Source organism: Onychostruthus taczanowskii, unplaced genomic scaffold (genome assembly GCF_017590055.1).
Source record: "Onychostruthus taczanowskii isolate IOZ18803 unplaced genomic scaffold, ASM1759005v1 scaffold133, whole genome shotgun sequence".
Lineage (NCBI taxonomy): Eukaryota > Metazoa > Chordata > Aves > Passeriformes > Passeridae > Onychostruthus > Onychostruthus taczanowskii.
Genome location: NW_024498496.1, coordinates 783,767 through 804,537, shown reverse-complemented (window position 1 = coordinate 804,537; position 20,771 = coordinate 783,767). Strand labels below are relative to the sequence as shown.

The 20,771-nt window shown below is 34.1% G+C and overlaps 1 protein-coding gene across 7 annotated transcripts in view; it reads right to left on the bottom strand.

Moving 5' to 3' along the window:
- Positions 1 to 20,771, bottom strand: part of KDM4C (lysine demethylase 4C) — a 239,308-nt gene that overhangs the window by 107,151 nt on the left and 111,386 nt on the right. For all 7 annotated transcript variants that reach the window (XM_041396990.1, XM_041396988.1, XM_041396985.1 and 4 more), the window contains 4 exons: positions 13,119 to 13,312; positions 9,639 to 9,877; positions 7,193 to 7,554; positions 5,201 to 5,312 (listed from right to left, as the gene is read on the bottom strand). In XM_041396990.1, the coding sequence (XP_041252924.1) occupies positions 5,201 to 5,312; positions 7,193 to 7,554; positions 9,639 to 9,877; positions 13,119 to 13,312 (907 nt within the window). The remainder of the gene's footprint in view (positions 1 to 5,200; positions 5,313 to 7,192; positions 7,555 to 9,638; positions 9,878 to 13,118; positions 13,313 to 20,771) is intronic.

Here is a 20,771-nt window from a genome sequence, read left to right as displayed (position 1 = left end):
TTGCCTGTTAATAAAATGAGTCCCTCAGATACAACAGAATTACCTGGTGGTACTTCCTTATTTTGGAAATTAAAATGTAACATCACTGACCATACTGCCAGATACTATATGATCAAATAAATATTCAACTATTATGTTGTTAGAGCATACTCCTGTTTTACACTACTCTAAAGAGAAAAAAAGGTACCAAGAAACTTATTTTATGGTTATTTTGTATCTCTCAGGCAACACAAATCTAACCTACAACATACCATCCCAGCACAAGTTCCTCTGGGCAAGACACAAGTGGAATTTGAGGAACAAGGTCGTTCTTCACTGAACCAAGACCTCTTCATAAGTTCAGTATATAAGATACAAAAATACAGAAGTATAGAAGTACTTAAGTATAGAAGATGCAAAACACAATCACAGATCCAAATTCATGACAAATCAATGCCCAAATTAGAATTACAAACTTGTATCTTCAAGCTGCAGTTACTGCATATCACTGAAACAAATATTCCATAGACACTTCCTACACTAGAAAACAACTGCATTTAAACTCCTTCAAGAATCAATTTATTAAATGTAATTATTTTATATATTAAAATATATATCTTATGTACACTTCTCAGCCAAGACAATTAGCAAAATCCCTTTGGCTTTAAAACTAAGTCACTTCCAATACTAACAGTTTACAATGCAGCTTCAGATTTTGACAAAGGCAATGGTAATTCTATGGGTTAAGTTTTTTTTCAAGTTGAAAAACTAAAGTTATTACTAGAATAACTTACTAGGCAATACTCTTCACCAATATCTAAATGAGTTAATCCTTTATAAATGCAAGTCATAGGGTTTTTGTGCTTTTCTTTGGACCATAACTATGGAGAAGCTCAGCTCCAAAAGATCACTCTACAAAAGAGATATCTGTCTCCTTGATAAACATCACATCCAGTTTGCCTACCAACTTCACTGCTACCCTTGAGAAGGCAACTGAGAGGCTGCACTAATGCAGCAGGAAATCAATTTTCATTCTGGCACCTGATAAGGAGAAATTATACATGCCTTTCTGTACAAGACTGTAATTCCATCCATTCCTTTATGAGGTAAAGTACCATGTTTTAAAGCTAAGAAAGCAGCATAATTAGAGCTGCAAGGTTCATCTAGAGAACAGTGACTCTTCAATGATCACAACATGTACCACTGTCCTGTAAATGACGATAAATGTTAAAAGAATTGGTTCATATTCCCCTTTTGATCAAAATACTGGCTAATCTTAGATCCTATAGGTGTCGACTAAAAGGCTTAGATAACCGCTACTCATTAAATATGTCAAGGGACTAGAGCCAACAGTGGTAATAAAAGCTGTCAGTTCTTGCCCTTTCTGAAGATCAGCTGCTGGTCCAAAGGTTGACAAGAGTACTGGAAATTCAGGAAAAGCATTTATTTGACGCTTTAACACATCCTTTCCATAAATACCTACTAAAGATTATACCAGATTTTTATAAAAGGTTTCTTAGGGTCTTTAGAACACCATACGCTTCTCAAGTATCAGAACTTTTTTGTAATTACGTCAATCATACCTTGAAAACTGAATTTAAACAAAACAGAAGTAATACAGGTACCAGAGAAAATTACAGAAAATACATTTTTCTAGCACACTTAAGACTGTTGAAGGGGTAGATAGTGCTGGACTCTTCTGTGCTAAATGATGAGGATATATGAAAAACATACATAAACTACGTGTTTGGTTAACCCATACTCACACAAAAGCAAAGTATTTTAAAGAAGTAAAACTTCATTCAACAAAATATTGGGAGGAAAAGCAATACTGGAAATTATAATACTAATGTGATAAATATAAACATGCCTCTATCAACTGGTTAGCAAATTTTTATCTACCTATGCAACACCAGGAAAAAAACATTTCTTTCTGAAGTAAGTGAGAATCTTCAAGCAAAATATCCCATTTTAAGCTCTGAAACAAAACAATGGTAACTGCATCTACAAGTGTAATTTTCCTCTATTTAAGCAAGCTTAGCCTATTTATGATGTTAGTAAACAAGCCTTAAATGGTTTGATTTCTAATATCAAATCACGAACGTCTCACAGGATGCTGACAGTGAATGTAAAAACCAAGGCTTCTTCTCATAGCAGAAGTCACTGTTTCCATTTACAGAAGTTCTCTCTTTCTGTTTCCTTATCTTACAAACTAATGAAAGCAAAATTACTATGAAATTCTGAATTATACTTAAAATACTAAAAAACATACACAAAGAGGCCCATACTGAATTCAGTCTATACATTATATCATTTAGGGCAATGGGAAATTTTAGTCAACTTGAATTTAAAAACAGTTTCTAATGTTGCATGACCAAACAGTGCTGGAAAGAAATCTCTGGGACCAATCAATGTGCATGCAAAGTTAGTATGCCTTCTCCTTCTGCTGAATTTGCTTTTTTATTGCTTAAGTGAGCAGAAATTCAACTGTATTAAATACAACAGAATATTATTACCACAAGTTAACATACTGCATTGAGTATAAGACCAAGGTTCATTATGTAAAAATTGTTAGTATGTTGAGTGTGACATACAGCCCAGACTGTACTGCTGCACTTATTCCTTAAACCAGCAACTTGAGCTACAATTGCTAGGATTGATTCCCCAATCCCTAGTGTATTTCTCAGTGCTCAATCTTTTAAGCATTAATTCCACAAGAAGTCAGACATACATAAGGAAAGGCTTCAGGGAGAGTGAAAAAAATAACACCAACAGACAACAAATATTCAATTAAGCTAATTATTTTTCATAAAGGAATACACAACATATCTAAGAATATACAGTGATAAAAAGAAAGCACAAAACTCAAATGCCCAAGTGATCCTGTAAACAAAATTTATTTCTGCCAATAAACTCTGTATTAAAAGTGAATTCAGAAAGTCTCTGCTAAGATTTAAGCATGCTGTTCAACACGATATTCTATTTGCAAAATTACAATTCTGAAATGGCTGACAGTGTCAGAAGAATGCTGTCTACATGTTATTAACATCTGCTGATCACGTCTATTCACAAAAACTTCTTAATAGAACCCTAGTATCTGAAAGACTTCAAATATATTAATTTGAAAATATATTATCTGTATTAGAAATAGCCACAAACCATCAGAACACCTTCCAACTTGTAGAAAGTGATACGAGTTGCAGATTAAATAAAATGCCTCAATTTCTTAACTTTTCACAACAACTCTAGCCTGTATCTTCTTCCTTTATTTCGTTTGCAGTTATTATTTACTGGATCCAGATAAACTAAAATACAAACTAATGTACAACACATAAATCCCGCTTGTGACACAATCAGAAATTACTGTAGCAAGAGACTATACTATCATAGTCTCAGCCAGCATCATTTTTGCCCAAAACCACAGAGAACAAGAACTAAGTATGAATGCTGAATTACATTTCTACTAACTACTATCTGGAATATGGATGAAGCACCTTCATAAAAACAAATGTAATCAGAAGCACATTGATACTGATTACTTCCCTAGTATCTGACACAAACAATCTTGAAAAAAAAACCAGAAAATCATCTAGCCCTCATGCCATCATATGTCAGGCAACTTACTGGGGCTACAGTTTGCCAGTCTCCTTCATCAGTTCTTCAATCTCTGTCTTGGATGTAAACATCCTGCTCACCCAAACGCTACAGTTTCCCTTTTGCTGCTCTTACAAAAGTCAGCCAATAATTAGATTACAATGACAGACAGATGCATGAAAATAATAATTCAGTTCCACCAAGGAAATACCAAAACTTGCCATGTCCAATAAAACTCTTAATTACTTCCTTCAATCAGTTAGCAGACATGCCAAATGGCTACTGATTCTAAGACAGCTCTTACTTTCCTAACAAAATACACCCTTACCTATTGGAAGGACAATCATCAAGCAAAGAGGAAAGACTTTAAGGTATATGATTTCTTGTCAGGATGTTGCCACTTTCACAAAACATTAATACACCAGGAAGTTGGCAAACTACTGGATGAGCTGGAGATTGTCTTGGTATTAGAAAAATCCTTCACTCAAAACTATCATTATATCATCATCTAGCCAGATTATATCATACACGTCCATGTAAATAGGAAATCCAGAATGTGTTTCAACCATAATGTTGAGAAAGCATCAGCAGGCAAAAGGACTTTAATCTCTAATTTAAAAAGAGCACTTTTACTGCAACCTACCCCATATTAAATCTTTAATTACTTTACTAGTTGAAACTTAATATCATCCTGTAAATTACCATAACATTTTCTGAAATATGCTCTGTCTAGCCCTCAAGGTATTCAAACATACTCATATATGATACAGATCATGGGTCTAAGCTGTTTCTAATTTTCATAAAGATGCTTAACAGCTAATTGAAGTATCATGCCTGGCAAAGCTGCAGCTCAGATAAAAAATGAAAGAGAAAGCTTTCTGAAACTAGGGAGGCAGAAGACACAAATCAATTATTTCAGGGCTGAAAAAAGGAGGGAGATGTATTGATGAGAGGTCAATTGAACCTACAGCAGTAGCTCAACAATGCCTAACTTGCCAACTGAAAGTATAATACTGCTTAGTTACAAGAAGAATCAATTAACAGGCATGCTGTCTCTCAAGTCTAGAAAATGTATCTGCAGCTGTAAGAAACAGCTACTCTTAATGAAATGTATTTGAGAGGGAAAAAATCAGGTAAAAAACTGCAGGTAAACACTGAAGCATGCAGTGATGTTGGAATCAGACCCATAGTGACAGACATGGCATCAGCTCCAGATTATCAAACTATCTAGGGGGTGTGAGAACTAAACTCCAGCTCTGCTAACTGAGGAGATTCTGGAAAACAGCACCCAAAACTTTTGTGGTTTACAGAACTAAAATGGTAGAGTGATATGAAACAGGAATGTGTTTGTTTTCCATTTTGATCTATACCTTTAATGCACATTTCTAGAATCTTCACAAGTCACACTTGATAAAATAAAGTAGCTTTATTCATCAACTTTGGGTGGCTGTATACACGATTACTGGGTAAAGCAGATTTAGTTTTTACATTTACTTCAGAGAAGGAAACCCGTATGTTGGGAACATTTCTTAGATTTCGTAGTCTGTCTGCACAAGGCAGTGACTCTCTAAATGCCTATAAAAGCATACAGTTATCATCAGAAAAATACATTAAATAGTTCACTCACCTTCATCACTAGTTGCCTGCTGTTTAACCAAAGTCATTGGAGATCTAGCTGGGGGTTTATATAGTGGATAACGCCAACTCTTAGATATTTTCTTAGTTTCAACTTCTTCTGACTGAAACGAAAAGATGCAACTAATTTAGTATGTAATTCTGTATAATTAATTATGAAAAACATAAACATTCTTCTGTAAACAAACACAGATATCAAGTCTGTAAATACTACCACAGTATACTTGAAGGGTCTTTAATGTACCAATACAACACTTGCCTCTAATTAAGAATATGCATTTTTATTTAAGAAGTGCAATCCTTGTCATACACAGATCATTTCAGGTATAATTTCCACAGCACTTCCCAAATTAGAAAGCATAAATCCTGTTTTGCTCATGTGATATTTGAGTGGAGGATCAGCATCCTCCTGATTTTCTGCAAAAAATTCTGCATACCTGTAGTGCAATACAGCCACTAACTGTGCCTAAAAAAATGAAGCAGAAACCCACTGGCTTAGCTTGTGAAAGATTCCAAAATTCCTCAAGAATAAAAAAAATAAACAAATCTGGAGTTGAGATAAGAAATCAAGAGTCCTGATAAATTATTAACATGTTGATTTAGTATATGAAGAAACTACTTCCTCCCTCAAACACCCCTGTGTAAATTAAGTTTAAAGTTATTCAAGCTTCAAGAATTAAGGCCAACACTTCAAAGTCTTGAAGTGCCACTAGAGGAATCCCAAAGAAAACGAGTTATTAATGGTGTCTGGAGGTTCAGGACCAGAAGAAGAGTAGGGACACTGGGAATGACTGAGTTTCACACAATTCTTATGGACCACAGCATTCTGTGCCTCAACACCCAACCTAGCAGATTATACACAAGCCCCTTGAAGTAAGTTATAGAACAACATTATATTTACCATATATTTATTTACCATATATTTACCATATATTTACCCTTCTGCAAAGGGCAGAAGATGTGGTCAAAGCACAGGACAGGTTTATGGTCTAGAACAGTTAGTAATTAAGTAAAAAGGGAATTGTCAGGCTTTTTTAATTGCATTTGTATAGTAGAGTTCTTCACTTAAAAGGGAAAAAAAGAACATGCAGTAATACTACAGAAAATCTGAAACCTAATATATAAATATAATGTGGTTGAAAGGCACAGGAAGAGATAGAATCTCCAATACATTTAAACATTGAGATGTTTGTACTGCTCCTTATTACGATGGAAAGGCTGGATTCAAAATTATCAAAACTTACAACATCGAAAAAAAAATCGTTACAGTTCACATATGTGCAAGAGTCAGCACGATTTTTAGTTTGGCTTCTAAAATATATTCCCCATGAAATCTCACAACTTGGCAGTGGATTTCCCGCTTTCTCTCTGCCAATTTGAGATTCAGCTCACCACTCAAAAAGCTACTGACAACCACCACAGCTTAATTTTTCATCTTGCATCCCGAAGTCAAAGCTGACCATGCATCATAGCCGAAGAGCAAGAGAGGATATGTTTATACGTGGCCCAAAGAGAAAACATGATTAAAACCTACTGTTTAAAAATTGAAAATATATTCCTTTTAATACTGGGATTTTTTCCTGCAAGTTTTTTCCTTCACATATTTTAGTTCATTTCCAAAATCCAAGAATACTAAACAAGTGAAGTTCACAGCCCTGCTCATACTGGCAGGCAATGAATATGGGAATAGCTTTGAGAATAGTTGCTGACACTTCCGATTCACAAATATAAAGTGAAATTACTAGATATCTAAAACAACAGGGAAAAATATGTCAATAAGCAAACTCCAAAAACAGTCTGCTTCGGATCAAAATTGCCACTCTTGCCTAAACACTTCAAAACACATTCAAATTATCATCTGATTAAAATCAAGCATATTCTTAAATGCTTTAATATGGATATCAGGTCTCATCAGAAAAACGCTCATTCATATTTCATTAAATCAAGAATATATTACTATTATGATGTAATTTGTTTCACATACACAAGAAATTTCCATTCTGTCTTCTTCACTCTTTCTTACAATGGGTACTTCTCCATGTTCCAAACTACTTGCAGAACTTTCTAAGTTGCTGATACCATCCTCTGTCGAGAAATTTTCCTCTCTATCTGGATTTTCTGCTTCAGAAGTTTGTCCCTCTGCTTTATGGTATGGTATGGATGAAGCATATTGATTCTGGGATGTCAAACTATCTTCTTTTCTACATCTATCAGAAGCAGTCTTGCTAGCCACAGAATCTCCAAGTGTAAAGGAAGAATGACTGGAATCTATCCTGTCCTCATCTTCCATTTCTGTTTTCTCTAGTACAGGAACAGGGCTCAAAATTGAGTCAGAAGAGATGCTTCCTATAAATTAAGAACATGATTTGTTAATAAATGCCACTTTACATTACCATATTGAATTTCACAGCAATCTAAATTATTCAAATTCAAAGCACGGTTCCTCATTAGAAATCATACAGAAAACCATTTGGTGGAAGGGCATACACAAAAGCAGAGTATAGGCTTTATCAAAGAATAAATGAAATGTAAATGGTTTGAGTTTAGAGTATGAAATATAGTTTTGATCATTTAATCAGTATTTTGCATTTGAATTGTAGCAGGTTTTCATTTAATTCAAAATAATCAATATTCATGTAGCTTCCTTAGTCTTTACTCAGGTTGCCTATATGCACTTTGAGTCAATGAAAAAAATATAAAAGTCTGGTACATTGAACCTTCTACCCTGCATTTTATACCTATTATGCCTGTTTAAAAATGAAAATAACCAAAGATTAATAGTATATAATTACAAAGACATATTTCAAATAGATACCAAGAATATTTTTCAAACAGCATCAGTCTAAAAATGGAAAGCAATTAGCATAATTCTATTTTTAAAAAAAATTAGCATAATCATATATTCAAGTAATATTGAAGAGTGAAATTGAGTGGATTTTACTTTATAAAAATTCTTCCTCTGCTGATGCTTGCATTGGAAAGATAGAACAATGGGCTAGAGAGGTCATTCCAGAAGAACTCTGGCATACACTGCACTGAATTCTGATTCAGCAGCACATCCACAATATTAAATAAAATGGTTTCTGTTAAATCTGTTGCTATTCTTTCTTCACAAAGGTTATTTGAACTTGTTTTTTCTGCAAAATTTCCTTTTCAAGTCAAATGAATATAAAACTTAGCAACACAAAGACAATAGCAAAACTAATCTGTGGGCACAAATATTACTGCTTCAACAGAGAACAATGGATATACTAATTAAGACAATGCAGAGCAAACTACCTTCTTCAACACGAGTACTGCTTCTATCACAACTAAAAACGTCCATTTTCCTACAAAGGTCCAGGCACCACACTTTAAGAGAGCAAAGGAGAGAGGGCAGCTCTCCACTCTTCTCTACTTTTCCTTCCCTTGCCCATAAACACAGAATGGCTGCTAACTAAATACTATTTTCTCTGTGGTCATGAACATTCCAAACCTCTATCAAAAGTTGTGGCAAGATGTAAAGCAACACCACCTTTAAAAAAATACCTAAAAAAATACTAGAACGGACCTGGAAATGCTTTGATAGAGCACCAGATAATTTGTGTAGAGGAATTTCTAAAGTTCCATATTGCAAAATCTTGGTATCTTTATGTGAATCAATCATGGTGATTATCATCTCCAAGTAAGCACTAACGTAACTATTAATATTCACAATAATTAAAACACTTGAAAGTTAATTGAAATTTGAAAGTGAATTTTCAGTAGTAATATAAAACAAAATAGGATCTTCTAAAATTGAAGTGTAAAGTCCAATTTGCCTTATAAACAGGAATGAGGAACTATATCAGAATTACAATGGAACGTGAAATAGAATAAACTAAGTTCAGAATACACCAAGTATATTAGAATAAAAATGGTTGTGGAGGGGAAAAAAATAATCTTTGCCTTGACAAGACCTTTATAGCTGTCAGACAGCTCCAGAAGTAATTAAAGGAATCTGGAGGCTCAAAATACAGCATTTTTGTGCACAGGTACAGAACACCTTTAATTTGTAGGTTTATCATGTAAATACATGTAGCATACTCGCAGAGATGTATGTTCTGTCCTGTTTGAATAGTGTTAAGACATTCTCTGTAATTTCCATACGAAAAACATTTTGCTTTAACATATATGAAGAAATGTAATTTACAACATCTCGCTCTTTTTGCTCCTTTAAAAAACACTTAATTAAAAGAGTTCTGGTGGTATCACTCTCAATTAAGAATATCAACTTTGGTATTTTCTCTTTCTTAGCAAATATCAATCTTCTTTGCACAAACAACTCTCTGTGTAAACATTTTAGTATGCTACTCTAGGATAATACATTAGCTTAAAATCCACTGATTTGTTGCATTAGAGTATAAACAACCTACAACTTACATGTGAAAAATAAGCCGTGCTTATCTCACCTGCAACCTTGACATGATCCAATAAATGCTGATCCACATGCATTCTACTACTGTTTTCTTCTTCCCCAGAAGGCAATCCTGTGTTTACCACTCTCACTGGTTTTTCTGGTTCTTCACTGACCTTGAAGCCATCAGTAGCTGCTTCAGTCACTATGATTTCTGCATCAGCTACCATAGCAGATACTCTCTTGTTCTCTGGAGTTTTAAGCTTTTTAGATCGAGATCTGGTGTGCTGGAAGCTGTTATAGGAGATATTGCTGTCAGAGTAGAAAGTCTGTCTTGGATAAGATAAAACATCTACCAATATATGTCCCTTTCATCTGCTTAAAGTGGTAAAAAACTGACAATGTTTCACCTTTTTGTGTTGAGGTAGTGCTACAATTTATTAAGTGATAGATTAACAATTGATTGGATTTAACCTTTTAATCTTTTATCATCATTCCATGGCAAAGTTGCTAAACTCTAAAACTAAAACGATCTTTAAATAACTATTACTTAAATAGCACACAAAGTAGCTTTTTAATAAATCATTCTTTTGAGCCCAAAAAAGAACTATCTTTACAAAAATAACGAAGACAAAACTCTCTCAGTAGCAGTAAAATCAAGTGATATCAAGTGCTAATAAAAGACTAGTCGGAATACCCTTGTAAAAGCTGATCTGCTTGGAAGTTTTTAAATGAGTTTTAACAGAACCAACAAGCATCTGAAAAAATAAAAATTATGATCACCAAATATTCCGGAAGGCTACAATATCAAGCAATATATATAATTATTCTGTGTTAAAAAAAAATAAAGTTGAAATTAAAGATTAAGCGTAAGTTTTTGCACCCTCATATGTATAAGGGTAAGCTTAAGGCAGGAGAAATGGCAAACCCATTAGAAATAGGTTCATAACTTATATGCTCAGAATAAATGTAATAGGAAATTAGTCCAGTTTCAAATTCAACTATGTGACACAAGAGTATTTAATGTCATCATACAGCAGATTTCAAAGCTCATAACACATTAGAGACAAAAGCACTACTATCACAGGTGAAATTCACAAAGTTTTGAGTTTTACAAAGGTCTTACATCTTAGACTTCACACATCTCCAGAAAAACATTTTGCTGCCCCTTACATTTTATTCTGTGTCTACAAATATGTATATTTCAACACACAGTTTCTAAAATATAAATTTCCAGAAAACTTGCCAAATATGAGAGAACCATCAGTTCACATTGTAAATAACAGAAAGTATTATTGCTATTTACATGCAGTCATTAGATGTTATAGAGCAGCAACGTATTTCAGCCATCAGAGATAAGCTCTCCCTGTCACTATATTCATTAAGATTCCCATAGAAGGTATTTTTATTTTCACTTTGCTGAAACTTGTATTGTCCTCATAATCAAAATGATAATTTTAACTGATACATTACACTAGAAACAAAGCTGAATAAACACTATCCTCCTCTGCAATGCATGCTGTAACCATGCCTGAAAAAAGCTGACTCAAGATTTAAACAGCACTGGAATTGTATTTATTAGCTGAGCAAGATGCATAAATCAGCCCATGTGTTCTTATGATAAAACTTTCAATGTAATTACTAGAAAGTCTTTGTTTTTACTCAGAACCACCTATCCATAAGGGTTCTACCAAATTAATCACTGCTGGTCCAAGCGGGAATTTGCATTTATGATGCAAAATAGATGCCAGGAAACCTACCACGGAAAAAAAATGGCATTCACATAGTTAAACAACAGAATTACTCTCTCTCCGAGTCCAGGTTAGTATTATACACGTACCAAAAAACTGGCTGTTCAGCTGCTTTACTAGCTGTCTTCAAGAAGTGATTCTACCTCACAAACTACCCTTACCCAAACAAACGTCGTATTATATTTTCAGTGACAATGTTCCACTGCAGTGTCAGTTGGTCCTTTACTTTATAGGTTGACTTTCCCATCTTTTCCTCAAGACATACATTAACTTACAAAGAAAATGAGGAAGTTTGGTTTAGGACCAAGTTTAAAAAGCCACTACACTGTAAAATTCTTCGGAGAAGAAAGATCTTTAAAAAATCAATATTATCACCAACTCAAAAAGCTGCACTAAAATATCAAGATACCAATAAAACTGCCCACCTTTGGCTAGAAATTAAGTAGATCTTTGTTAGGTAATGAAGAAGAAAATCCATAAAGATCCTGTTAAGTAAGACAGGAAAGCACAATCGTACAAAAAATGCGCAATGCAAACAAAAAACATAATGCATCTCAATAAAATAGATATAAAACTGCTTTAAAAGGTCAAAGCTTTTATAGCTTCAGTGACAAGCTGAGAGACTTCATTCTCCTAAATTTCCTTATTCTTCTAAATTTCTTTTATTCTCCTAAATTTGTGGTGGTGTCAGCACCACCAATAGAGATTTAGCCCTTATTATGATCTGCCACTGACCTGTGGTAGACAAAGACAGATTTTGGCTGCAGCACTGCAAGAGTGTGACAAATAGGCAGTGATACCTCCTTAGAGTAAAATGGCAGTGAGGGCTAAGACTATTACTAGAGACTTGAAACAGCTGGTGGGATTCTATCACAGCTTTATGATGTTTTTCCTGTTTAATCTCCTTTTCAGCTCTTAGGAGTCTTCTCCCTTGTTTTTTGGTTGCTGTGCTCTCTAGAAACAATGGTAATCATCCACACCTTCAAAATTACACTGGAATAACCCTTACTAAAGAGAGTTTCAAATGACACACTTGAATGCATTTTGATGTTCTCCATAATCACTAACTTTTCTAGGTACACACAAAAAAGTTAAATTTTCACAGTCACTCTGAAAAAAGACTGGTGTGTCCATCTTAATACAGAAAACACGTTCATCTTAATACAGAAAACAGAAAAACAATTTTTGTCTGAATGAAATTAATTAAAAGAAAACATATGACATAGTTTAAGCCCAGCTGAAAGTTAAAATCCATGCAGCCATTCCTCTCCCTCCAGCCCCTCCAGTTAAGAGAGTGAGAAAAAGAGAGAGAGAGAGAGAGAGAGAGAGAGAGAGAGAGAGAGAGATTGATTATGGGTTGAGATAACAATTTACTGGAAAAAGCAATGAGATAAGAAAATTAACAGTAACAGCAAAAATACTAATAACAACAGTTTATATAAGCGGGTGACTACACACAAAATGCTCATTTGAATCCAATCAATCCAGAGCCATGAGGCCTTCTGAGACAAAAGGACATCATAGCCTCCAGGCCCTGGGTGCACACCACACCTCCTTCCTTCTCAGAAGTGAGAATCCCTTACTTCTGTTCCTCAGCAGTGATGTGTGCGGTAGCTAACAATGCAGGCACAGCCACACAGCTCCAAGCCCCACCCCCTCACTGCTACTACGAGAAAATAAAATCCGTTGTGGCCAAAACTAAGACAACATCAGAGAAAGTGACCAAAACTAAAGAGAAAGGACACTGGCGTCACATAAAGACAACGGCAAAGAAGCATAAATACCTCTTGGGAAAATTCTGTATTTTCCTTCTTCTCTGGAGCCAGATCTTCACTTCAGGTGTTGACTCAGGAGTTGGTTTTGTATGATCAATGGTATATAAATCCTTGCCCTGTTTCCACAGCTGGTATCTCTCTGGCTGAAACTTCCTCACAAAGACATCCATGGATATTGACACCATGTCTCTCCTACAAGTGCACTGCAAGACAAGAGAGGTATTTCTACGTGACAACTACTGGAATATGCCACAGTTTGCAGTTAAAAAGCCCAGAACAAAAATCCCACATGTACAAACCAATTCTACTTTAATGAGTATTTTCCCTTTTCACTTTTCCTTAATTTTCAAGAGGAAAGGATTATTCAAAAGAAAACACTATCTGAACAAATGTGTCACACTAGGATTCCTAAAAATACTTAAGGACACTCCATTGTTTCATTAACTCCTATGGGTTAAGAACAAAAAGAAACTTTCTGCTCTATTAGCTGTTTTTGATAATTTTAAGCAAACCTTGCTACCTTGAATCCAGAAATCGCACATATCTTGAGTGACATCAGAATGTAACTTTTTAAAATAACTCATGTAGTATCCTGTTGACCCAAAGGTCTTTACAGGCATTTACACTCCCAGCACTTGACTCTTCAAAACATAAATACATTCAAGTACCACATCAAGTTACAGTTTTGCCCAGTTTTTTTCTACAAAGAGTAGAAAGGAAGCAAGAGAGAGGAGTATTATGTCTGAGGTCTGGAAGGGTGTGCTATATCCATGTAATCCAATCCACTGTACAGTGCACTCTAGAATCGTCTGTAATACTTTCTTCATCAACTTTAATCTAATCATTGACTTTAGACCCCAAATAATTTTTGCACTGTTTTTCTTGTGCATCTGCGTATTTTTGTCCTATTTGAATAGCATCTTAATGGTCATGAAAATGCAGAGGAGCCTCCACTTGAAATACTGTAGCTGCTGAGTCAATTTTCAGAATAAAGTCACTGCACCCAGTACCCAAAAATACTTGACAGGAGGCAACTACATTAAGTAAATCAATATATCTACAGCACATAAACTACTATAGTGGGTTAATCCTGGCAGACTGCCAGGTGTCCACCAACTTGCTCTTCCATTTCCCCTCCTCAGCAGGACAGGAGGAGAAAATAAGATGGAAAATGTCACAGGTCTAGATAAGGACAGGCAGATCACTGACCAACTACCATCTTTGACTTCTCTTGAGGAAATTATAATAATGTCAATTAACAAGATATTATGACAATGAGAAACAAGAACAAAACTAAAACCAGCTTCCTTCACACCCATTTTTCAGGATTTACTTCACTCCTGATTGCTATCTGCAGGGATGTTTCTTTCACATTTTTCTCACTCCTTTCTCTCACAGCTGCTGCAGAGTGATTTTTATTCTTTCTAAATTTACTGTCACATGAATGCCACCACAGTTGCTGACATGCTCAGCTTTGGGCAGCAGCAAGTTCATTTTGGAGTCAGTTGGATTTGGCTCTGTCCAGCGTGTGGACTGCTCCTGATCAACAGATGGTGGCTATTAGCCACTGCTAAAGCAACTCTACACTACCAAAACCTTGCCACAAAAATCTCAGCAATTTTTTTTCAAATTGAAAGCAAACTGATTGGCTAAAACAAAGTCTTACACAAAAAAACTTGGCAAGAACTTTGCTATAGCTAAATAACTCTGCTAAAGCACAAAACTGAGTACTTTTTTCAGCTAAGAAGAGGCGTACAGCAAAATCTGGTAAATTAATGGCCTGGCTTTACAGTTTACTATAGCTAGTTTTATTACATTTTTTTAAAGAAGCAGAAATACACAAATGACTGAATGCTACTTTCCTACTACCTAGGTTTCTGCAAACGAAATGCAGATTCCTTTATCTACTATTACCATCTATCATTTCTAGTTCACCCTTTTTCCTCTTGAAATTCATAAAATATATAATGAAAAAGCATCTGAAATGTGTTAAAAATGCTTGCTTTCCTTTCAATATGTCAACATTGATATGCTGCATATTCACAACACTGCCATCTAATGGAGGATGAAATGGAAAGAAGGGGAAAAAAATTCAAGACAGAAATTGTAATTTTATGCAGCTGCCTTTAATTATAGTTTTTATCCAAAATACCATCTGAATGCTCCCTTTTCAAACAACATGCATATACATACTTATACAGGCAATCTGCAAAAAATCTCAAACATATTTGAAATAGTATGTTCCATTCAGAGAGTTCTTGATTGGACACAATGAGCTGTTAAAAAAAAAAATGAAGACACTTCTGTGTACTGGAAAAGTGCATAGAAATCCACAGTAATATTTTTAACTTTTAAAAATTGAAATTTGTAAAATAAAGACAAGGAAGATTGGATTTTCTCTCTCCTTTAACACACAAAAATCTTTTCACATTTGAGCCCTGTTGCGACAAATCAATAAGAAATTATGGTTAAAGCCAAAATTTTGCTGTTAAACACCAAGATTTCCAGTGCCTGGACAGAAAATAATTACTTAAGTAAGCATTGAAGCACTATGAAAGAAAATACATCTAGAAATAAAATGCATTCTATACTGCAATGCTAATAAGGCATTAAAAGATTCAAATCACATCTAGATGGGACACAATTTCTGTCTTTCACTAATCTTTGATCAGTTTCCATTTCATTTTAATAAAACTACTGCAGAAGAATTAATAAAACCAGGCAGGTGTTAGAAATACAATAGTTTTTTGCGGTTTTTTTTAAGTTTTCAAACTTTAAAAGTATACTTTTGAGTAAAAACTAACAGAGTAACATCATGCTCAACAGGATCACTTCTAGGCACTGAAGGGTGGAAATACTTGGAATTATCATATCAGATAACATCCGCAGATATATTCTGAAAATAATTTCTACTCATATTTTCTCAAAGTATTAAAGAAAAAAAAGCAAACACCACAAACACAAAAACTGTTATTTTGATAAATGATCTAGAGGATCTTCCATTCTTCTTGGTGGTGGTGATGGTATTTACTGGTTTTAATTCATTTCTCATTTGACTGGCTTGTAGCTGGCAGTTATCTAACTTCCTGCTCCTACTTGAAAAAGTGACTAAAAGATTCTCTCTAAAACAAAACTAAATGTAATTCTGTTGAAGAAGGCTCCTGGGAAAAACATAAAACGGACATTTCCCTGTCTACTAAAATATACCATGATTTTTTGTTTGTTTGTTTTTTAAAATTGTGACATTTTTTAAAGTAAATGCAAAATCTAAGTCATTGGACTACCATGTAAAAAGCAGCTGATATTGCCATAGATAAATGTCACAACCCTTGTACTGAAAACAATTATCTTCTATATACAATAGAATTAGTTTGATACTTATTCTTCAAACAAAGACTATTATGACAATCAGCACACTTAAGAGAATGAAACTCCTTCACAATTCTTACTATTAAATTCTTACTATTGACATCATCAATGATACCACTACTATGATTATTATTTATCCTGCCATATATATACAGCTTTAAAGTAAGCAATTGAACTAAAATTTATTAGTAAGGGCAAACCTCTGCAGAATGAACTGTAAGAAAAAAGTTTAGGCAACTTAAACTAATTGGAAGAAATATAAGTGAGATATATTTGATATGAGAAAATCACCTACGAGAGACATGCACAGCCAAAAGGATGTTTTCAAACACATGCTGTTTGTGAATGGAACAGAGAATAATTATTTTATCATTTTAAAAAATATTTTTTTTTTTATTTTGTACTCTGATTCAGGAAAATATAAAAGAATATACAGCAAGCTTCTAGACTTATACATATTAATTTAAACACACACATAAGCACATTCTAAAATACATGACATGCCTAAGAAGAGTTTTTATAAAACATTTCTTATATCAATAGGAAGTACATGACTTACAGGTCTTTCCAGCTTTTCATCATTAGTATTAACATTTAACGATTAAAAGCTTTTTCATCAAATGAATTACAGGATTTTAAAAACTAGCATAAAAACACCTGTAGAGAATATTGCATGTTGCTACAACAGAAAGCTAATAGATGGTTTATTTCACTAGTAGCAGAGAAGTAGTATTTCTTAGAAGCATAGTTTTGAGCACGGAAATCTACATCCAGAGTCAAGTGTTCGTGATTTGTGTTTTTATTTTTTAGTTCTGTGAAGTATAGCTTGATGCATCTTGTAAGATATGAACTGATGTCTGTGTTCACAAAAGTGTCTTCTCCGCCAAAACATCAGTTGTTATACTACTTAGTGTGTTAAAATATTTAACACACTGAGCTTAAAATATCTGAAGGATTTTGAACATTTTGCACTAAGTATTGGATTTTGTTAATTAAAATGTGATTTTCACTATATCTGAAATCCATTTTAGTTAAAAGTCTTCTGAAGATTTAATTTGAAGAAGAACAGTAGTACTTCATTAGGCTATTTTTTTCCCTTCACTTACATAATCATTTCAGAGAGAAAGCATTATCTAATTCACATTGCAACTGCAAAATGTAGGTAAACTACACACCTATGGGACATCAAGTGGAGGCTAACAGTCACAGGAAACCATGGAAAATTCTCTTCTTTATAAAGAGAGAATGGATTTTTACAAAACAGTTAGAAAAGCAATAAACTAGCAAGATAAGGCAAGCATTAGGCTGGCAACCTCCTTTACATTATGTAAGTATGCCCTAAAATTATTAAATCAATTTTTTTTTTCAGTGATACTCCTTCATAACTGCTTATAATGACTAAAGCTTTCTTCAGAGAACAGCAGCAATGATGTATCTATTGCAGACAAACATTTTAAATAATTTAGATTCTTCTTACCAGCTTCAACTATATGCAATCAATTATTTCATGCACTATAGCCCACTCTTGCAATACTTTCAATGAAGCATTGTCCAAACAGGGACAACACCGTTTGTTAGGATTCAAGAGGTAGGGATTACTGATTGATGATCAGAAGCTGATTTATTAGGCCCAACACGGTCTTTATACAAGACCTCTTAACACTACAATCATCCAACGACCTTAAACACTGCCTTGTATGGTAACACACTGTTCTTCTTGCTTAACCAGTAACATCACAGTTCACTATATATGGATATCCCTGCCTTACATTGACCTGACTTACTGTTTGCTTAACTCTGCACTGGTCATCTGCTAACACGTCCTGCTCCTTTTGTCCTGTGTGTTTCATCTTATATCCTGTTTCCACAACACGCATCCACAATGCACTATATCCCACTCTTGCAATATTTCCAATGAATTTCCAAACAATGTAAAAAATGCATTTTGATAAAAAATATTTTATAGGTGCTGTGACTGCAACTGCTTACTGTGAACTGCCTGCAGAAGTGCTTGATAGACACTGCTTGCTACAAGGACAGGATTTAATAAATCCCGATAACAGTAACTGTCCTTTGCTATGGAATCAGGCTGTGATGTATTTTCACATGAACCTTCGGGCAACTTGTAAGTTGTGTTGTAGAAACCTTTGGTAGCAGTTCGCCATCTGTACAAGCACTGAGAAAGCAAGCTTTTCTTTTTTGGTAAATCACAGACAGTAAACTCTTTTCTCTGACACATCATGTCATACACAACAAAAACACAAACGCAAAACACCTTTAAGGTCCTTTTCATATAATAACAAAAAATTACTCTTAAATTCATTATTTGTATTTATATATGCATAAGCAAATGGTCTGCAATATTTTTCAAAGAGTTCAATACTAAATAATGCCTTCCAAGATATCTGGCTTTTTTTCTTAATTCCTATTTCAAATTTATTTTATGTTTACACTTAATGCCACCTAGACATTCTTACAAAAAAGACTCAAGTTTGTATTATGCAGAATTGATTACATCAGCAACAGTTAACATTACAAAAATGTGGTCATTTTTCTGCCATTCGTTTGAAAGCTAGATAACAGAAACAGTGTGACAAGACACAACTAAAGGAATACATATTTTCTTAAACACTCAACCTCACAGCCCTTCTTCCTCTTTATCCTCCAGTGGTATCTTAAACAGCGCTACTCTTACCCCTTGAAAGATTGAGTCACTATCAAATTCACTATTAACCTTTTTTTCTTTATTCTGATCTCAATCTATATTTCTAGCTTGAAACCTTCTCCTGTTTTGCTCACATTCACTTCTCCATCCATCCCTGATGTCTATACAACAGAAAGTCTCTCCCTGGACCCTTTATCTCTCTGCTCTTGCTCCATCCTTCTCTTAGCTCTCTGTTCTTTCCTTAGTACATTTGGACTTCACTTTCTCAGATGCATAAAGCAACAGCTTCTACCCCATATCTTTATCAGCCTACCAATTCCTGCATTTTAAAATGGAAGTAATCTGAACATGCAAAATTAGAATCTATTTTCTTTAAATTAATCTCCATCTGCAACAGACCAAAATTAACCAATTCTGTAACAGCTCCTAAAGCAAGAAAACAGTCTGTGCAATAACATGTGTGCATATATATTTAAATGTATATATATAATTTAAAAAAATATCTTCTTGCTGTGCAGTACCTAATATATATACTAGGTCATACATGCTACATCAGTTAGCTTTTTCATACAAATATTACAGTCATTATCATGGATTTACTAACAGAAAGTTTACTATTATCAAACATAAAAAAGGAATTCACAAATTAACCAAGTACAGCAATTCTGATGAACTGCACTATTCTTAGCTCACTAATTACAGCAAAGGGAGACCGGTAACACATTGTATGGTAAGAAGAAAATGTAACAGGATACCTAGTTAGGAAACACTCCTTCTCTATTTTTAAGAATCAAAAGAAAATCAGTAGGATATCAATTCCAAACTTCCATTCTAAACATACCACCTGGGGTAAACCTCAAATTAAAACTCGACATATTGCAGATTAAAGGGGAAGACATACACCTGGTATGAGTAAATGGGCTGAGGAATAGGAAATTTTCTTTTATTTTGGATAGCAATTTATCAGTTAAAATAAACTGTTATTCCACTGGATTACTTAAGGCCATTTTCTGGCACAATTAGTATGTATCTCACAACTAACATCACCAGTTAGTGTGATAGATCAAGTCAAATTACTGTCAGGACTTTCAAAAGTCTTTTTTAAATTTAGGTTTGGGTTTAACAATAATTGACAATTCATGGCAATATAACCAGATGAGTATATTGAATCTTTTTTCCACACAACTTAAATTTTTAGAGAGCTCCAAGTCTAGTTGCCATGATCAAAAACTATGGTTGCATTTACAGATGGTAAAGTTGAGGGACTGATCATGTTGAAAATTAAATACTATTATTGTATAAACCTCAGAAATGTTGGACACTCCTCACTGCTGGGTCCTAAACACAGCACAGAAAATGGAGTAGTGACCTGTCCCTATATTTATAAAGTTATAAATTACTTTCCAAAGTTCAAAAAATATTTTTTCTATTTTTTTCTAAATATTTTGAGATATTCTAAAATTTCATTTTACATTTTTTCTCAGGTTTCACATTTTACCATGGATGCTAAAGCCATTAAATTATTATTATCAATGGTAGATCACAATACATAATGACTTCTGTCTGGGGGAAGGAGAATAATGCAATGAAATTCCAATCAGAAGGAAAAGTTCTGACCAAGTCTCATG